Source organism: Nasonia vitripennis, chromosome 4, assembly GCF_009193385.2.
Source record: "Nasonia vitripennis strain AsymCx chromosome 4, Nvit_psr_1.1, whole genome shotgun sequence".
Lineage (NCBI taxonomy): Eukaryota > Metazoa > Arthropoda > Insecta > Hymenoptera > Pteromalidae > Nasonia > Nasonia vitripennis.
The window spans coordinates 10573416-10586555 of record NC_045760.1 but is presented as its reverse complement, the minus strand read 5'-3'; the positions used below and the strand labels follow the sequence as shown (position 1 = coordinate 10586555).

The window sequence follows — 13140 nt, the reverse complement described above, 5'->3', positions numbered from 1 at the left end:
TATTACATAAATAGGAGAAATTAAAAAAATTTGTTGTAACTAGCCAAGGTGACCTATTCAAATAGTCGTAATTGGTGCCAACCACAACCTCGTGATTCCATGGTAATATGCTTCCAGCCAATATCTGATACCAACTTTTTATCGGAGACTTAATTGGGTTTTATAGAGCGTTTTAAAATTGTATTAGATTTTATCTGTAGTTTTCAACTGGGTTTTGAGATATTTTACTTCGTAAACAATAATTGATCTTCTTAGTATCTAAGTCGAAGCAAAAGCATGTAACTGCTCAAGTACACTTCCAATCAACCCTCTTGACATTTGTTTTTCTTCAACAATTTTTTATTAAATAATTTTTAACAAAAGCCTTCAGCAGTGTCTCGATACTTTCACTTGTACATTTACATAATTATTTTACAAACTTATAGTTGCCAAATGATATTTTGTAGAAGATGATTACATTAGGTATCATTGTGTATGATGACTATATTTTTAATTTCTAGTTTGATTTGTATATTTGAATAATGCACATGTTTTAATACCACTTAAGAAGCGGTCGGAGCCCCCCCTCCCCCCTTTTGTAATTTTTAATTCTAACTTAAAAAAAAACTAAAAGTTCGATTTTCTTTCGATAGAATGATTCATAAAACTTAAATTTTTTATTAAAAGGTTCATTTAAAAAGATGTATAGTCGTTGAAAAACAGTGTTTTTATCTCCGACCGCCACTTAAGACTATACTCGTAGTTTGAAATTGAAATGAAATGGTAACATTTTCCATCTCATAATAATAACTACACTGAAAATTTTACAAATTTTTTATAAAAATTCTATTCTACTTAATTCCAAAAATTGATAATTAATCATAGCAGCAGATACAAGACATATTTAAATTATTCAATGGCAAATTTGACTTGTATACTTCAGCCTATATAGCATTGACTTACTGTTGTAAAATTATATAACAAAAAATACTATCACCATGCTAACAGTCTTCTAGGTAATGTGAATTAATCTCAACATAAGTTCTTTACAACCTTTGCAAATATAACAATTTTTTAGATTATAATATGGTGTTTATCACATTGTTATGGTGGTCCAGTCAATTTTTTAAACTTTGTTCAAAAGGTATTTTATGGTTCACTCAAAATCGAACATTTTCCCAGCAATGAATCTTCTGTATATTGGAGAACTTTGTATATCTCCAGCAAACCTAAGGATTGATGGTTCATATTTGTTGGATTCAACATTATTAGCATTGTAATCATTACAAGATACATAACGATTGACAATGATTAAATTAGCTGCAGTTTTCAATGTCTTGATATTTTTTACATTCAATGATTCATGTGGCTTGTAGATATAAAGATGATTCGCATCAAGAGCATTTGGAGAAGTTAAAGTTTTTCGTAAGATGATTGGGGTAGAATTCGTTGACCTTTTATCATCTTTCTGCTGAGTGCAAAATGTCTGGGTTTGTACGACGTAACGGTTTCCATACATTTTAGTTCTCTCAAAGTCTATCAGCAAATCAGAAACTACATGATGGTATTTCAATACTATGTACTCTTCCCATGAAACAGTGGCTGCATACATAACTTTGTTAAATGTGCGATACAAGCAGTCAGCCTCAATGATATTTCTTATAACGTTTGGATGAATTTCCCTTATTGGAAAGTTCCATGGCACCACTTCATATGTAAAATTCCACTTGGGATGAGAATCTTGTGCCATTTTCCTTATTGCTTTATGAAATGCATTTGGGATGCCATAATCATAAATTACAAAATGATTCATACCAACCAACTCGTGAAAATTGAGAAAACTTATCATTTCAGAGCGAGATATAGGAATATTCAGAGGTGGCACAATACACAAAGCACTACCGTTGTAAGTCAAGGATTTTGCCTGATTCTTCACGGCTAACAATGGACTATTTGCATTGAACAGTATTTGATCTCTTGGCTGGAAGGTAACGCCAACAGGTATCATATTTTCGGTGTATTCACAGATCAAACCATACCCTCTATAAGCAGTTCTTCCTGGTATATCACTTGTATTCCCAATGATTGTGAATGAGAATATTCCAGGAATAGGTGTCAAAAGGTCTTCAAAAAATACATTACAATCCAAGTTGGGATTAGTCAGCTTCCCATAACTAATGGTTTGAATCTTCCTGTTGTTTGTAACATAGGACGAATAGACATACAGATCATCATCTATTCTCTGCCACGCTGAAAGTGGTTCGTTCAGTCCCACATATATCTTCTCGATCTCTACCTTTTCCTTTGGACAATTAACTTTGCTTGCCTCTTGACTTGGCTTTCCAAAGTAGTCAAAGTACTCTAATACATATCGCAATCTGTTGTACTCGTGACGGTAAAAAAGAAGTGATACTAAGCTCACCACTGCTGTAATCAGCAAAGCAGCTTGATAATACTTTCTCATCCTGGTGTCTGTGTGACAATTGTTTGTTCTAGTGACAATATCAGTTATTCCTTTTTGTGGATTATTTAATTGTGCATAAATTATTTCTCTTCTCATAATATTGAATGAGATCTTGCTCAGTAGAAAAAGGGAGTTTCTGAAATAGAAATTATGTCACATTTGATTATTCAATGGTTAAAAAAATATAATATGCTTTAAAAGTTATTGTATGTATTCGTTACCTCTTGCAGGACCTCTTTAATAATCAAGAACAATTCATTTTGATCAAACTCATGGTGCTGCATCAACAAATTCACCTTACATGGCTTATTATATCGATAGCAAAAATGTACTTTTATTTGTTTACGTTTTTTTGGGTGATAAAAATGATACAGGTAGCCGTGTAAAAATCAGCTGATTCCACAAAGAATCGTCCTAGCGTTTTATTAAATTTGGCCAATCACTTATCACAGTAAGCGCGAGCATGCGCGTTACGCATAGGTTGGAGGTGGGGCAGAAAAAGCAAGGGTTGACCGTCGGTGTGAGCAAAGCCGTGCGATTATAATTTCAAACTCGGCGAGTAACAAATAAATGAATACAGTCATTATTATTATTTTTTAAGAAACATGGATAATTTATTTTTGATGTTACACCTTTAAATATAACACTGGCTGTAAAAAATATTGACATTTCTTGTTTTATATCAACTCTTAGGACCTGAAAATAATGCAAAATTTTTACAAGTTAACTATGCACAACTTTTTTTATAACATTAAGTATAAAGTAATCTTGGCAGCTATGTGCAAGCTGCTTTATTTGTTCGTTTACCCTGCCCTGCAGGGAAATTAATAGAGTATATACGACTTTCGCGCACCATGCTTAATCACATTTTGACCCTTTCACTTATAGAAAAAAAAAATAGTAAAAAACGCTATGATAAAATTTAATTTACTTTAAAGGAATAATCTAGACGTTGTTAAGTCGGTCACTTGTTCGCAATAAAATATTTAAATATATCATTTGGTTTTTTGCCGCTCGTATTCGCGGGCCAGGAATGATTCACTTGCTTATCAAGATCGATAGGTATTGTGGATTTAAAAGTTGTTGGTCCAGATTGCAACAGAGATTTCGATATTGGTGATGATGAAGGAGTATTGAGTCTCAAGTCAGCCATCTCGATACTGGGTGACTCTCTCCGTCCGCTCAACCAAACTTCCAGTTTGGTTTTTTTTGGTGAAGGTTCAACTTCGCTTAGAATATCCTCGTCGTCGTCACCGCTATAACGAATGTCTATCGGACTTGGAGTAGCTCTATCGTAATTTCGAAGACGATGACAGGAATTGGACTGAATTTGTTGTACTTTGTTTCCAAAATCTTTATTTTCTCTGAATTCCTCGTCATTTTCCTCTTCGCAATCGCTTCTTTCCTGCTGATTGCTGATACTCATGGGAGAACCTAAACTTACATCCGATAAGCAATCTTCTGAACTAATATCCATAACAGACTGCACAGCAACTTGTTTTCGTAAAAACGACGCAATGCTATTTTTACCCGAACATTTTTCTTCTTGAAATTTCGTGAACGCCAAACCTAACAGAGTTAAATGAAACGGCTTAGAGATATCAACAACGCGATGAAATAATTTCATAACAAGAGCTAAAATTTTCGTATGATCATAAAGATGAGTTCCTTTGGCTCCTTTACTTGAAGGAACAAGATGTGATGGAATAGCGCACTGCCTACTTTCTCGCTTTCCCGTTGAGGAACCAGCAGCAGCAGGCTTGTTTATACTGTCCTGCTTCCTCACAGTTAATTTTAGACAAATTGGAATTCTCCCATCTTCAGCTGCCAATTCAGTCAATCTCCTTAGTAAAGCACTAAGACGAGACTCCACTTCGTCAACCAATGAAACTTTTTTAAAGCCATCCTCCAATCCAATGGACTGAGGCCTTCCTGATGGCTTTACAGGTGTATCATCGATACCTTTATATAAAAATAAGAAGAAATTAATAAAAATTATACTTGAAGCACCTATTGAAGATGTTGTGTGATAAAAAATTGTGAAAACTTACCTTCCGCATAATCTTTTATTTTTCTAGCTAGTTCCTTCCCGATCTTTACTTGCAATCGTTCCAAAGGTGTCTTACGTACATCATCAACTGTTAAAATATTATTAGCTGTTAAAGACTCGGCTGTTCTACGCCCAACACCTGGAATTTTTGAGACAGATCCCAAGGAAGAAAGCAAACTTGCTGCAGAGCATGGATAAACTACAGTCTGTTGATTAGGTTTGTTAACAGCACCACCCAATTTTGCCAACAATTTATTGTGTGCAATCCCTGCACTACAAGTTAGGCCTAATTCGTTTAGTATCTTACTTCTCATATCCATGGCAATCGAACTTGCCACAGCTAAACGTGTGTGACATCCACACGGACATTCTTCCTCTGGTGTACTAAATATTTTACCAACTGGCATACAGTGATCCATATCTTCTTGCTGTACAAAAGTACTCTCCTCTCTTGTAGTATTTTCATCGTGTTGTGAACTTTTGGAATTGTTCCCAATACGTGTCGTATATTCATTGACCACTGACGTAACATCAATAAAATTTTCATCAAGTCCCAACTTCTCTACTGATGACGTAAACTGGTGTAAAAGTTCTAAAATTTTGGCAGACATTCGTCTATACGGTGTCAAATCTTCGCCTTTAACCAAAATCAAACTTGGACATAAACGTAGAGCCTCTTCGATCAACATACATTTCTTAACACCAAAAGCTCGAGCTTCATAATTACATGTAACTACTATATTCTTCTGCTGCACACCCAATGGTTTTCCTTGAAATTCTGGATGGCGCATCATCTCAACCTGGGCATAAAAGTAATCAACGTCTATATGGACAATACTTCTTGGATGCTCAATTGAAGGATGATCGCTGTCATAATCGCTACTGATATCCATTGGTCTGCTTTTTCCCATAAACTTGTATAGAAAGTATCTCTCCTCCTCTTCTAATGGTTTGTTTGTGTCGTTTAACAGTGTAAAAAACTTCAAAAGGCACGCTGTAGACTAGACAAATCTGTTGTCTTAAAAAAAAATAAAAGTTCAAAGCTGCCTTATGGAATGCTTTTGTTTTGATGCACAGTCTGTATTTCTCGATAATAATCGCTAGTGTCCTTGGATGAGTAGTTGCAATAAAAAAATCTCGTTACAGCCTTGTAAACTTTATTGTTCTCTTTGTATACATACCTAAAAATTGAAGGTTAAAGTTATTGCTCGTCAAAATATTCTCGAGAAGTCCAAGTATCACAGTGCTGGTACTTACGGTTTTGATGACTCAACAAAAGGGAGAATAAAAAATTCACGGAAGAGTCGTCAGCTGTTGTGTGTTGAAGTTCACTTGGCAGGCTCCGCGCGATTATACCTATCGTTGTCCTCGACTCTCCAAACAACATTCAGCAGCAAAGTTGGCCCGCTGGCCTCCTTTAAAATACTCACCAGTCGTTACTCTATCAACAAAAACACAGTGAGCATCAGTTCAAGATTTCTCGATAGACAGAATCTACAGGAGTACAGTAATACGTACGATGATCCATTGACGTTAATCGTTATCGCAAATCATAACTAAATAAATTGCAAATAACCGCCGAATTTTATTTATCCTGGATCAGCATCAGACGATGGCTCTTGATGTGAGTTCCATTTCGTCATTCCGCGAATTCCAGAATAACAACGCAGATGACGCTGACGTCGAAGATGAATCATCATAATGTCGTCGCGGTGACGTTGACTGGCGCCAAATTCAAAAGCCGCTGATGCGCGGTGTCGAGTGCGTATACGGTTGTCGGCGGATAAAAGCACGCATCTTGGACAAGATCTGATGGACAAAATAACTGGATTATGCCGTAGTAACAATTAGATGATGAAATACTAAGCAACTGTATGTGTTACTTAAGAAGCGCGTATCTCGTGTAAATGTGTAAAAATTACAAGTACATCGACTGATAATAAAAAATCGATGGCAATCCCGAGCACTGAAATATATTTCAAATTAATCATGTACCCCCATCAGCCAAGCACTTCATATGCATCATTTCAATTTCTATACAGTCAAACTGTGTGCATCTAGTATAGTATTAAAAAAAGCGACATTACCAATAATGACATGGACCCATCTTCTTCTTTTCAACGAGCTTTAATTTTGCAAGCGTCGATCCCACTTGATGCAATCAATAGAGATGAAAAATGTGTCACGTTCTCGGGAGAATCACACTGTGTATGAGAGAGTAAAATTAGGTGTAACCCGCCGCCAGGAATTAGAAATAATCTAACCAACGAGCCGCAGAGAGCAGTCGGTGCAGCAAACCGTATTAGGCTAAAAATACACCAGCTGCAGCCGGTATGCGCTGACACGTTGAGGATGACGAACAAGTGCGAATAAACGAAGGTGAAAACGTAGGGCAGACGAAAGCCGATGACGTGCGAACCTCACAGATCTCACACACATGTCCTATATATAACTAATAGCTATATATGCGTTTGTCGGCGATTGGTTCACGTTCACCGCCGTCAAAATTCGGGTGTAGGAACGAGCTGAGAAATCCCGGAAAGCGAACCAAGATGGCAAGATCGTCATTCGTCCGAGATCTCACGCGAGCCGCAGAGTTTTGGAGAGGGAGATGATCGAGAGGTATGTTTATGTAGGTAGGAAAACGAATGCATGATAATTATGCTTGATTGAATTGTTTTTCTCAAAACAAGTGGCGAAAAAAATGTTTTGATCGATTATATGCACTGCACTATATATATAATATTATAATACGCAATTTTAAAATGATGGATTGTAATATCTGTTTTGATTTACAGCATATGCATTATAGTTAACGATCGTATTCGCTAAATTTATGTGCGAGCATGGTATAATGATTAAACATGAATGCATTTTGTTAACTATAGGACACAGTTACTGTGTATTATAAGTCTAAACAACAGATCTAAAACGCAAATATTTTCGCATAGGTAAGAAGACGAGACAAAATAGTTGAAGGCTGCGCGTCTAGTCGGTGCGACTATTGTCACAGATGTGACTGTTTTGTTTTCTAGTTGCATTTTTCAAGTATAAATAAAGGGTCCGATTATGAGTTGAGTATCAGTCGATCGAGTCCTCTCATCGAGTTAACTTTTGCAAAGTATCAAGAATATAAATTCACCATGTCGGCTCTGAAAACTGTCTTTCTTCTTTTGGTCTGCGTTACTATCGCGTTGGTAAGTAGTTTTTTTTTTGTTAAATCAAAATATATTTTATACTTATTCTCAATTACATCTACATAAAATATCGTAAGTACTACTATATATATTTGATTTACAGGGTTTTCATATTGACTCCAGAGCTAAACGGGCTACAACCAACTCGGTGCGTAATAAATTTGAATGATAAACATTTCGTATTGTATTGTGTACATATATATAAGCGACCAAAAATCTGATTTGATTTTTTTTTAGACGAATACTTCAAGTGATTCTGTTAGCACGGTAAACATTGTTAACTGTCTTTTTTTAGAGATATGTTAAAAAAAATTTTAATAAATAATCTATTAAAATATTCCAGACGAGTTCGGACAGCATCTCTTCACCTTTGTACGCCGGTAACGCTGCCAGTGCAATGCAAAACGCAGCTAGCACTATCGGCAGCGGTGCTAAGGTGAATAGCACATTTATCTTAAAAAATAAAATTAAAAATTTTTCTTATTATAGACATAGAATATATAAATAAACGTTTGCATTCAAATACTCTCTGCAAAAAAGGGCGTCGCATCAAGGGTACAAAATGCCTTCAACTCAACCTATCAGGAGGAGAAGGACTCTGTCTCGGACAGCTGGAACAACGTCAAGGAGTTGATTCATCAGAACGTCGAGACCGGTGCCAATCTTACCAAGACGGCCTTCGATCTCGGCACCATCTTTCCAAACTTTGGCAAGAACTTGATTATTGGCAACTAGGAGTTTACCATACGCCATCGGAGTTAACAGCAATATGTGGATTTGTTCTATAAAGCGATAAAATAACTTTAGTATGTCGACATGAAAAAAAAAATGTTTTTGCACACTAATAAATATTGTAAATTTTTATAATTCAACTGAACTGTGTTGTTCATTGTTTTTCAAAACTTATAATTGATCCGAAGAGAACCCCCATCCAGAATAAAATAAAAACATAACGTTTAGCCAAATAGTAACAATAATTGAGGAAAGAATGCTTGGAAACTTGAATGTGACGTAAAGATTAAAACTTTTTACGGGAAACTCATGTTTAATAAAATGACAAATAATATCATTACATTGGTTAACAACCTGTCTAATTCCGTTGCATTATATTTTTCGCCCATTTTAAGTATTCTCATGATAGTTAGAGTTCGCTGGAAGACAATAAACTTAAGAAAATGATAAATACTTTGATTGACATCGATAAACGTATGTACAAATACTTTTGTCTCAAAGGTTTCACACTTAGTATATTATCACTGTATACATTTCATTTGAATTAATTCAACAATAACTTTACTCAAACGTTTATAAAAAAAGCTAGAAAAAATCTTTCAAACCAACATATGATCAATATCAGCAAACTCAACTCACTGCTATTGTGTATTTATGTGATATGTAATAAATATATAATTTTTCCATATCAATAATCGCTCGTTTCTCTCTTTTTTTTTAAAGTAAACGCTGTTAGCTAGAAAGTTACAATGCCGCAATCAGTATAAAAATAGACAATAGTGGTCGTTAAGAGAAAAAATGATCTTCACGAGAAAACGGAATGTCGATTAAAAAATGTTCCAAGATCCATATTTTTACTAGACATTTATGTAAACAGATCTTTTTTTTTTCATCATTATTGAAAGAAATGCAGCTCGATGCACTTTTCATCCTTACGCCACTCGACTTAAAAGTTATGTTTACGCTATCGACATGTGATCACGTTTGTTGGATGTTTTTTATAATGAGTTATACATCTAGTTATGGATGTTTAATTCACAGACTACATATACTTCTGATATTATGCTTTCTCTTTCGCGTTCACTATCCGATCATTTGCCGAAGGAAAGAAATGTGAAACGTAAATGCAATTTAAGATTCTTATTTTATACGCTTGTGTCTTGTCAAAAAAATTACAAGTCACTTTCACAAATCTTTTCTTCAGCAATTACACGCACGCTCGAGAAAAGCAGGGCAGAGAGAAGGCTATGATAATCAAACGCTGAATTACAAAAAATCAGTCTGTGTGTGTACTTGAACTCTTTACAACTCGTCCTTTTCATCGAGGTCGACGTCGCTGAGATCAATGTCCTCTTCCTGTGGTGGCTCGGCATCCTTGCCATCCCAAGGTTCGGTCTCGTAGATCTTCGGCAATTCAGTACCCTTGAGTGGAGCAGTACCACCGCGGCCATAGCTCAGATCACGTAGGAATTCGTTGATTCCGTCCTGCGAGAAGCTACCCTTCAGCAGCGAATACTTCATCTTCTTAATGTTGACAGCCGCCAGAGCGGGGTAACCGAAACCGCCAATCTCCAGAGCTTCTTCGATATGTGGTTGAGCTCCAGCCTCAGCCCAGACCCATCTGTAAAGTAACGTTAATGAGACGTTAATCGTTTGCATTTCTATAAATAAAACAATAGTGATTTATTTTGAAAAATCTATAGAGACACCTACCCCCACATCTTCTTCTTAAACTTCTCACCAAGAGTAGTAAGAATCTTGAGGTAATCATTTCTGCAGTCAGACTGGCAGTCGAGAATGTGTGGCAGCACCGAAACGATGCAAAGAGGTTTATCCTCGCATGCTTTCTTGAGACTCTTCTCGTTGATGATCTGCGTAAGTTCGGGAGCAGGAACGTTCTCGGCAAGCTTATCAAGAGCCCATGTAACAATATCGCTGCTGATACGACCACCATCATAGTCAGACACTGAGTCAGAGTCCTTCTTTCCTGGGGCAAAGTACTTGATGGTTGGGTAGCCCCGGATCTCGTACTGGCTAGCCTGAAATCACAAATTTATTGTTTAAAAAATGTGGGTATATCCATAAATATAATAGCCATTGAAGCAACTTGATCTTGTATTCAATCTAAACAACGGGTAAAACCAAATTGAAAATAATTGCTATTGGTTATTTACTCTTCCTGCAATCAATGACTTGCAAAGTCAAAATTGTTACTGTAAAGTCATAAATCTTGTCAATGAATTACCTTGATAGTGTGCACAGTAGCATCAAGAGCACCAAGCTTGACCTTGCCCTTGAGCTCAGAAGCAGCACTAGCCCACTGAGGAGCCAAGTTCTTGCAATGTCCACACCATGGAGCAAAGAACTCAACCAGCCACATGTCCTCCGAATTCAGAACCAGCTTGTCAAAGTTCTCATCTGTCAATTCAATAACATCCTTGGAGTCCTTAGAACCTTCAGACTTTGAGCCTCCACTGCTGCTCTTCTTGCCACTTAGGGTGCTTCTAGCCTTTTCAGAGGCTGCCTTCAATGCAGCATCAACGAGACCTTGAGCTGTTCGCGCTCCATTGTAGTCTTCGGGCTTGTTTTTGTCGGCGCCAAATATTTTGATGGTTGGGAATCCACGCACGTTAAATTTGCTGCCCAAGGACTTGTGGTCGTCGGCGTTCACGCCACCGACTTTCACGATACCCTAAAAACGTATTTATTATTTAGTATTTGTATTCTATGAGTTTTCATTTCAAGTTAATATGGTTTAAGTGACAGAGCTATCTTATCTTTTATGATAATCATGAGACTATCAAATAGATCTTTTTTGTACTCAGGAATAGTATTCAAAACAGGAAGTAATTTTTAAAAATAGACATGCAAGAGTTATCAGACTCAGATGGCTGTACTATTAAAATTATAGAATCTTCTGTATAGATATTCATTGTACGTATCATTCAATCTTTCAATCTCATCCAAATCTTTTAAGACGTGATAAAACAAGCCATCCTTCAAAAAGCCAACTCCTTTTTTGAATACTTCCAATTTCTTTATAATCATATACCTTGAGAGCAGTCGCAGCCTTTTCATACTCGGGCTTCAATTGCTGACAGTGTCCGCACCAGGGTGCATAGAACTCAACAATCCAAATGCTATCACTGTTGATGACTTTGTTGTCGAAATTATTGGGGGTCAGGTCCACCACATCCGAGCTGGATGGGTACATGCATTGCACACCCACTGCCCCCAGCAGTAAAAGCGTCAATCCTAGAAAACAAAAGCGTAATTATTGAAGCAGCATTTATCAATAGAATTATAACCTTTTCAATTGTTATACTTTTAAAACTTAAACTTTAATAAAATTGTTATACTTTTAGCATTTAAAAAATCTTTAAAATCGCGAAATAACTTTATGACTTATGAGGAAGTAAAGAGGAGAAAAAAGTTGAAAAGCCGGCAAGAAAAAACTACTCACCGATCGGCATTTCCTGCATTTCGGCTGGAAGAAACTTGGATGACTAACTTGACGAACCGTTGTCCGGCGTCTATTGACTCGACGTTTCGTTTTTTAGCCAAATAAAGCGATGATGATCCTGAGAGTTGTACCACGCAGTCGACTCTCGCTCTCGCCGCCTCCGCATATAATACACGATAGCGACAACAATATTTTCGTGGAGTCCGCGGATTGGTCCACGATAATCGATGCGAGAGAATCATTCCCTCTCGCTCGCACTTGTGGCGCAAAGCATATTCCGAGCTACGGAATGTAAGTTATATCTGCTCGAGTATTCTCGCGGGGGAATTTGAAATCCAAACAAATTTTTAATCACTTAATAAAAAAAAAGAAATCAAAGAGTGGTTGGTCTAACATATACGTGTATTCATCAACTTGAAGTAATTAATTAAATTGAATGTATAGGAAAGGATGGTATTTGGAGGTTTTTAAATAAAAAGTGCACATTTTTATACGAACGTGTATTTATTTGCGTTTCCTCTCATCACTTTTCAACCTTTCGTATCACTCCTACTCATATTCAGCATTTTTTATTTGTTCCACTTAGCACGATATCGAAGCTTTGTTATTATTATTACTGTTTATAATCATTGTTAATTTTTTTGTCTTTTCACGAAAAAAAACATACAAACAACGTTTATAATTGATATCCATATTTCATCGCATTAGTTTTAGCTCTATATTCCTTAATTATTATATTAATTATTTCATTCAGCGTGGAAACACGTTAATAAGCGTTATAATATAACGTAAGGCGATAATGACAATCATTGTAACATATAAGACGTTCCTCCCTTCTTCTTCACTTCTCTCACTCCGTATATTCTCTGCTACAAGATATAAATGCACTGATCGCGCACACGCTTTTGCAAAAAGATCACAACAATCATGCAAAAATAGACGTTGTCCCTCCGCGCGCGCGCGCGCTATTTTCCGCCTTTAATCGTGCGTGTCGTATGTACGACGTCGCTGCGGAGGTGAATCTCGTCGGGAGTCTCGGACTCTGTTCAAAATGCTCCGCACTTTTGTGCGTACATAGACCAAGGCCGTATTTCATTTCTTTCATTTACAAAAAGTTCGACTTTGATAAATCAGATGATCATATCATAGCGAATGATGCTAAATTTCAGTCTATACTTGAATACAAATAAAGCTGATTATTATATTTGATAATACACAAAATGCTTCTAGAGAATATTTGCAAACTTCTGCATCG

At 36.4% G+C, this 13140-nt stretch overlaps 4 protein-coding genes across 12 annotated transcripts; 1 reads left to right on the top strand and 3 right to left on the bottom strand.

The window, feature by feature from the left end:
• Positions 1-817: 817 nt before the first annotated feature.
• LOC100169974 (uncharacterized) lies at positions 818-2893 on the bottom strand. The gene is made up of 2 exons (NM_001128938.2): positions 2665-2893; positions 818-2579 (listed from the first exon to the last, which is right to left on the bottom strand). The coding sequence occupies exon 2, from the start codon at positions 2537-2539 to the stop codon at positions 1136-1138; it is 1404 nt and encodes a 467-aa protein (NP_001122410.2). The 5' UTR covers positions 2540-2579; positions 2665-2893; the 3' UTR covers positions 818-1135.
• Positions 2894-3003: 110 nt separating this feature from the next.
• Pol-iota (polymerase (DNA directed) iota) lies at positions 3004-6934 on the bottom strand. 2 transcript variants are annotated; one of them, XM_031928433.2, is made up of 6 exons: positions 6758-6934; positions 6581-6697; positions 6012-6302; positions 5751-5934; positions 4495-5674; positions 3033-4405 (listed from the first exon to the last, which is right to left on the bottom strand). In XM_031928433.2, the coding sequence occupies exons 5-6, from the start codon at positions 5402-5404 to the stop codon at positions 3408-3410; spliced, it is 1908 nt and encodes a 635-aa protein (XP_031784293.1). In that variant the 5' UTR covers positions 5405-5674; positions 5751-5934; positions 6012-6302; positions 6581-6697; positions 6758-6934; the 3' UTR covers positions 3033-3407. The 2 variants fall into 2 exon arrangements, with proteins under 2 accessions (NP_001122409.2, XP_031784293.1); NM_001128937.2 differs by lacking the exons at positions 6581-6697; positions 6758-6934 and having other exon boundaries at positions 3004-4405; positions 6012-6120.
• Positions 6935-6959: 25 nt separating this feature from the next.
• Positions 6960-9006, top strand: LOC100680390. Of its 8 annotated transcripts, none has more exons than XM_032599952.1 (7): positions 6960-7115; positions 7382-7444; positions 7529-7690; positions 7794-7838; positions 7928-7957; positions 8034-8126; positions 8231-9006. In XM_032599952.1, the coding sequence occupies exons 3-7, from the start codon at positions 7637-7639 to the stop codon at positions 8423-8425; spliced, it is 417 nt and encodes a 138-aa protein (XP_032455843.1). In that variant the 5' UTR covers positions 6960-7115; positions 7382-7444; positions 7529-7636; the 3' UTR covers positions 8426-9006. The 8 variants fall into 8 exon arrangements, with proteins under 8 accessions (XP_032455843.1, XP_032455842.1, XP_032455844.1 ...); XM_032599951.1 differs by having other exon boundaries at positions 7292-7444; XM_032599953.1 differs by having other exon boundaries at positions 6960-7129; positions 7292-7444.
• LOC100113567 (protein disulfide-isomerase A6 homolog) lies at positions 8716-12070 on the bottom strand. The gene is made up of 5 exons (XM_001602917.6): positions 11886-12070; positions 11475-11677; positions 10668-11114; positions 10136-10461; positions 8716-10043 (listed from the first exon to the last, which is right to left on the bottom strand). Exons 1-5 carry the CDS (start codon positions 11902-11904, stop codon positions 9725-9727), a joined length of 1314 nt encoding a protein of 437 aa, XP_001602967.1. The 5' UTR covers positions 11905-12070; the 3' UTR covers positions 8716-9724.
• Positions 12071-13140: the final 1070 nt, after the last annotated feature.

Bases quoted from the DNA above. Each gene is read 5' to 3' on its own strand.
- LOC100113567 (XM_001602917.6), bottom strand. The intron at 11,115-11,474 runs GTATATGATTAT...ATACGTTTTTAG, and splicing joins AGGCTGCGACTGCTCTCAAG to GGTATCGTGAAAGTCGGTGG. The intron at 10,044-10,135 runs GTAGGTGTCTCT...GTTACTTTACAG, and splicing joins TTTAAGAAGAAGATGTGGGG to ATGGGTCTGGGCTGAGGCTG.
- Pol-iota (XM_031928433.2), bottom strand. From the start codon at position 5,404: ATGGGAAAAAGCAGACCAATGGATATCAGTAGCGATTATGACAGCGAT. The intron at 4,406-4,494 runs GTAAGTTTTCAC...TTTTATATAAAG, and splicing joins AATAAAAGATTATGCGGAAG to GTATCGATGATACACCTGTA.
- LOC100169974 (NM_001128938.2), bottom strand. From the start codon at position 2,539: ATGAGAAGAGAAATAATTTATGCACAATTAAATAATCCACAAAAAGGA.
- LOC100680390 (XM_003426896.5), top strand. From the start codon at position 7,637: ATGTCGGCTCTGAAAACTGTCTTTCTTCTTTTGGTCTGCGTTACTATC. The intron at 7,958-8,033 runs GTAAACATTGTT...AAAATATTCCAG, and splicing joins CAAGTGATTCTGTTAGCACG to ACGAGTTCGGACAGCATCTC. The intron at 8,127-8,230 runs GTGAATAGCACA...TCTGCAAAAAAG, and splicing joins CTATCGGCAGCGGTGCTAAG to GGCGTCGCATCAAGGGTACA.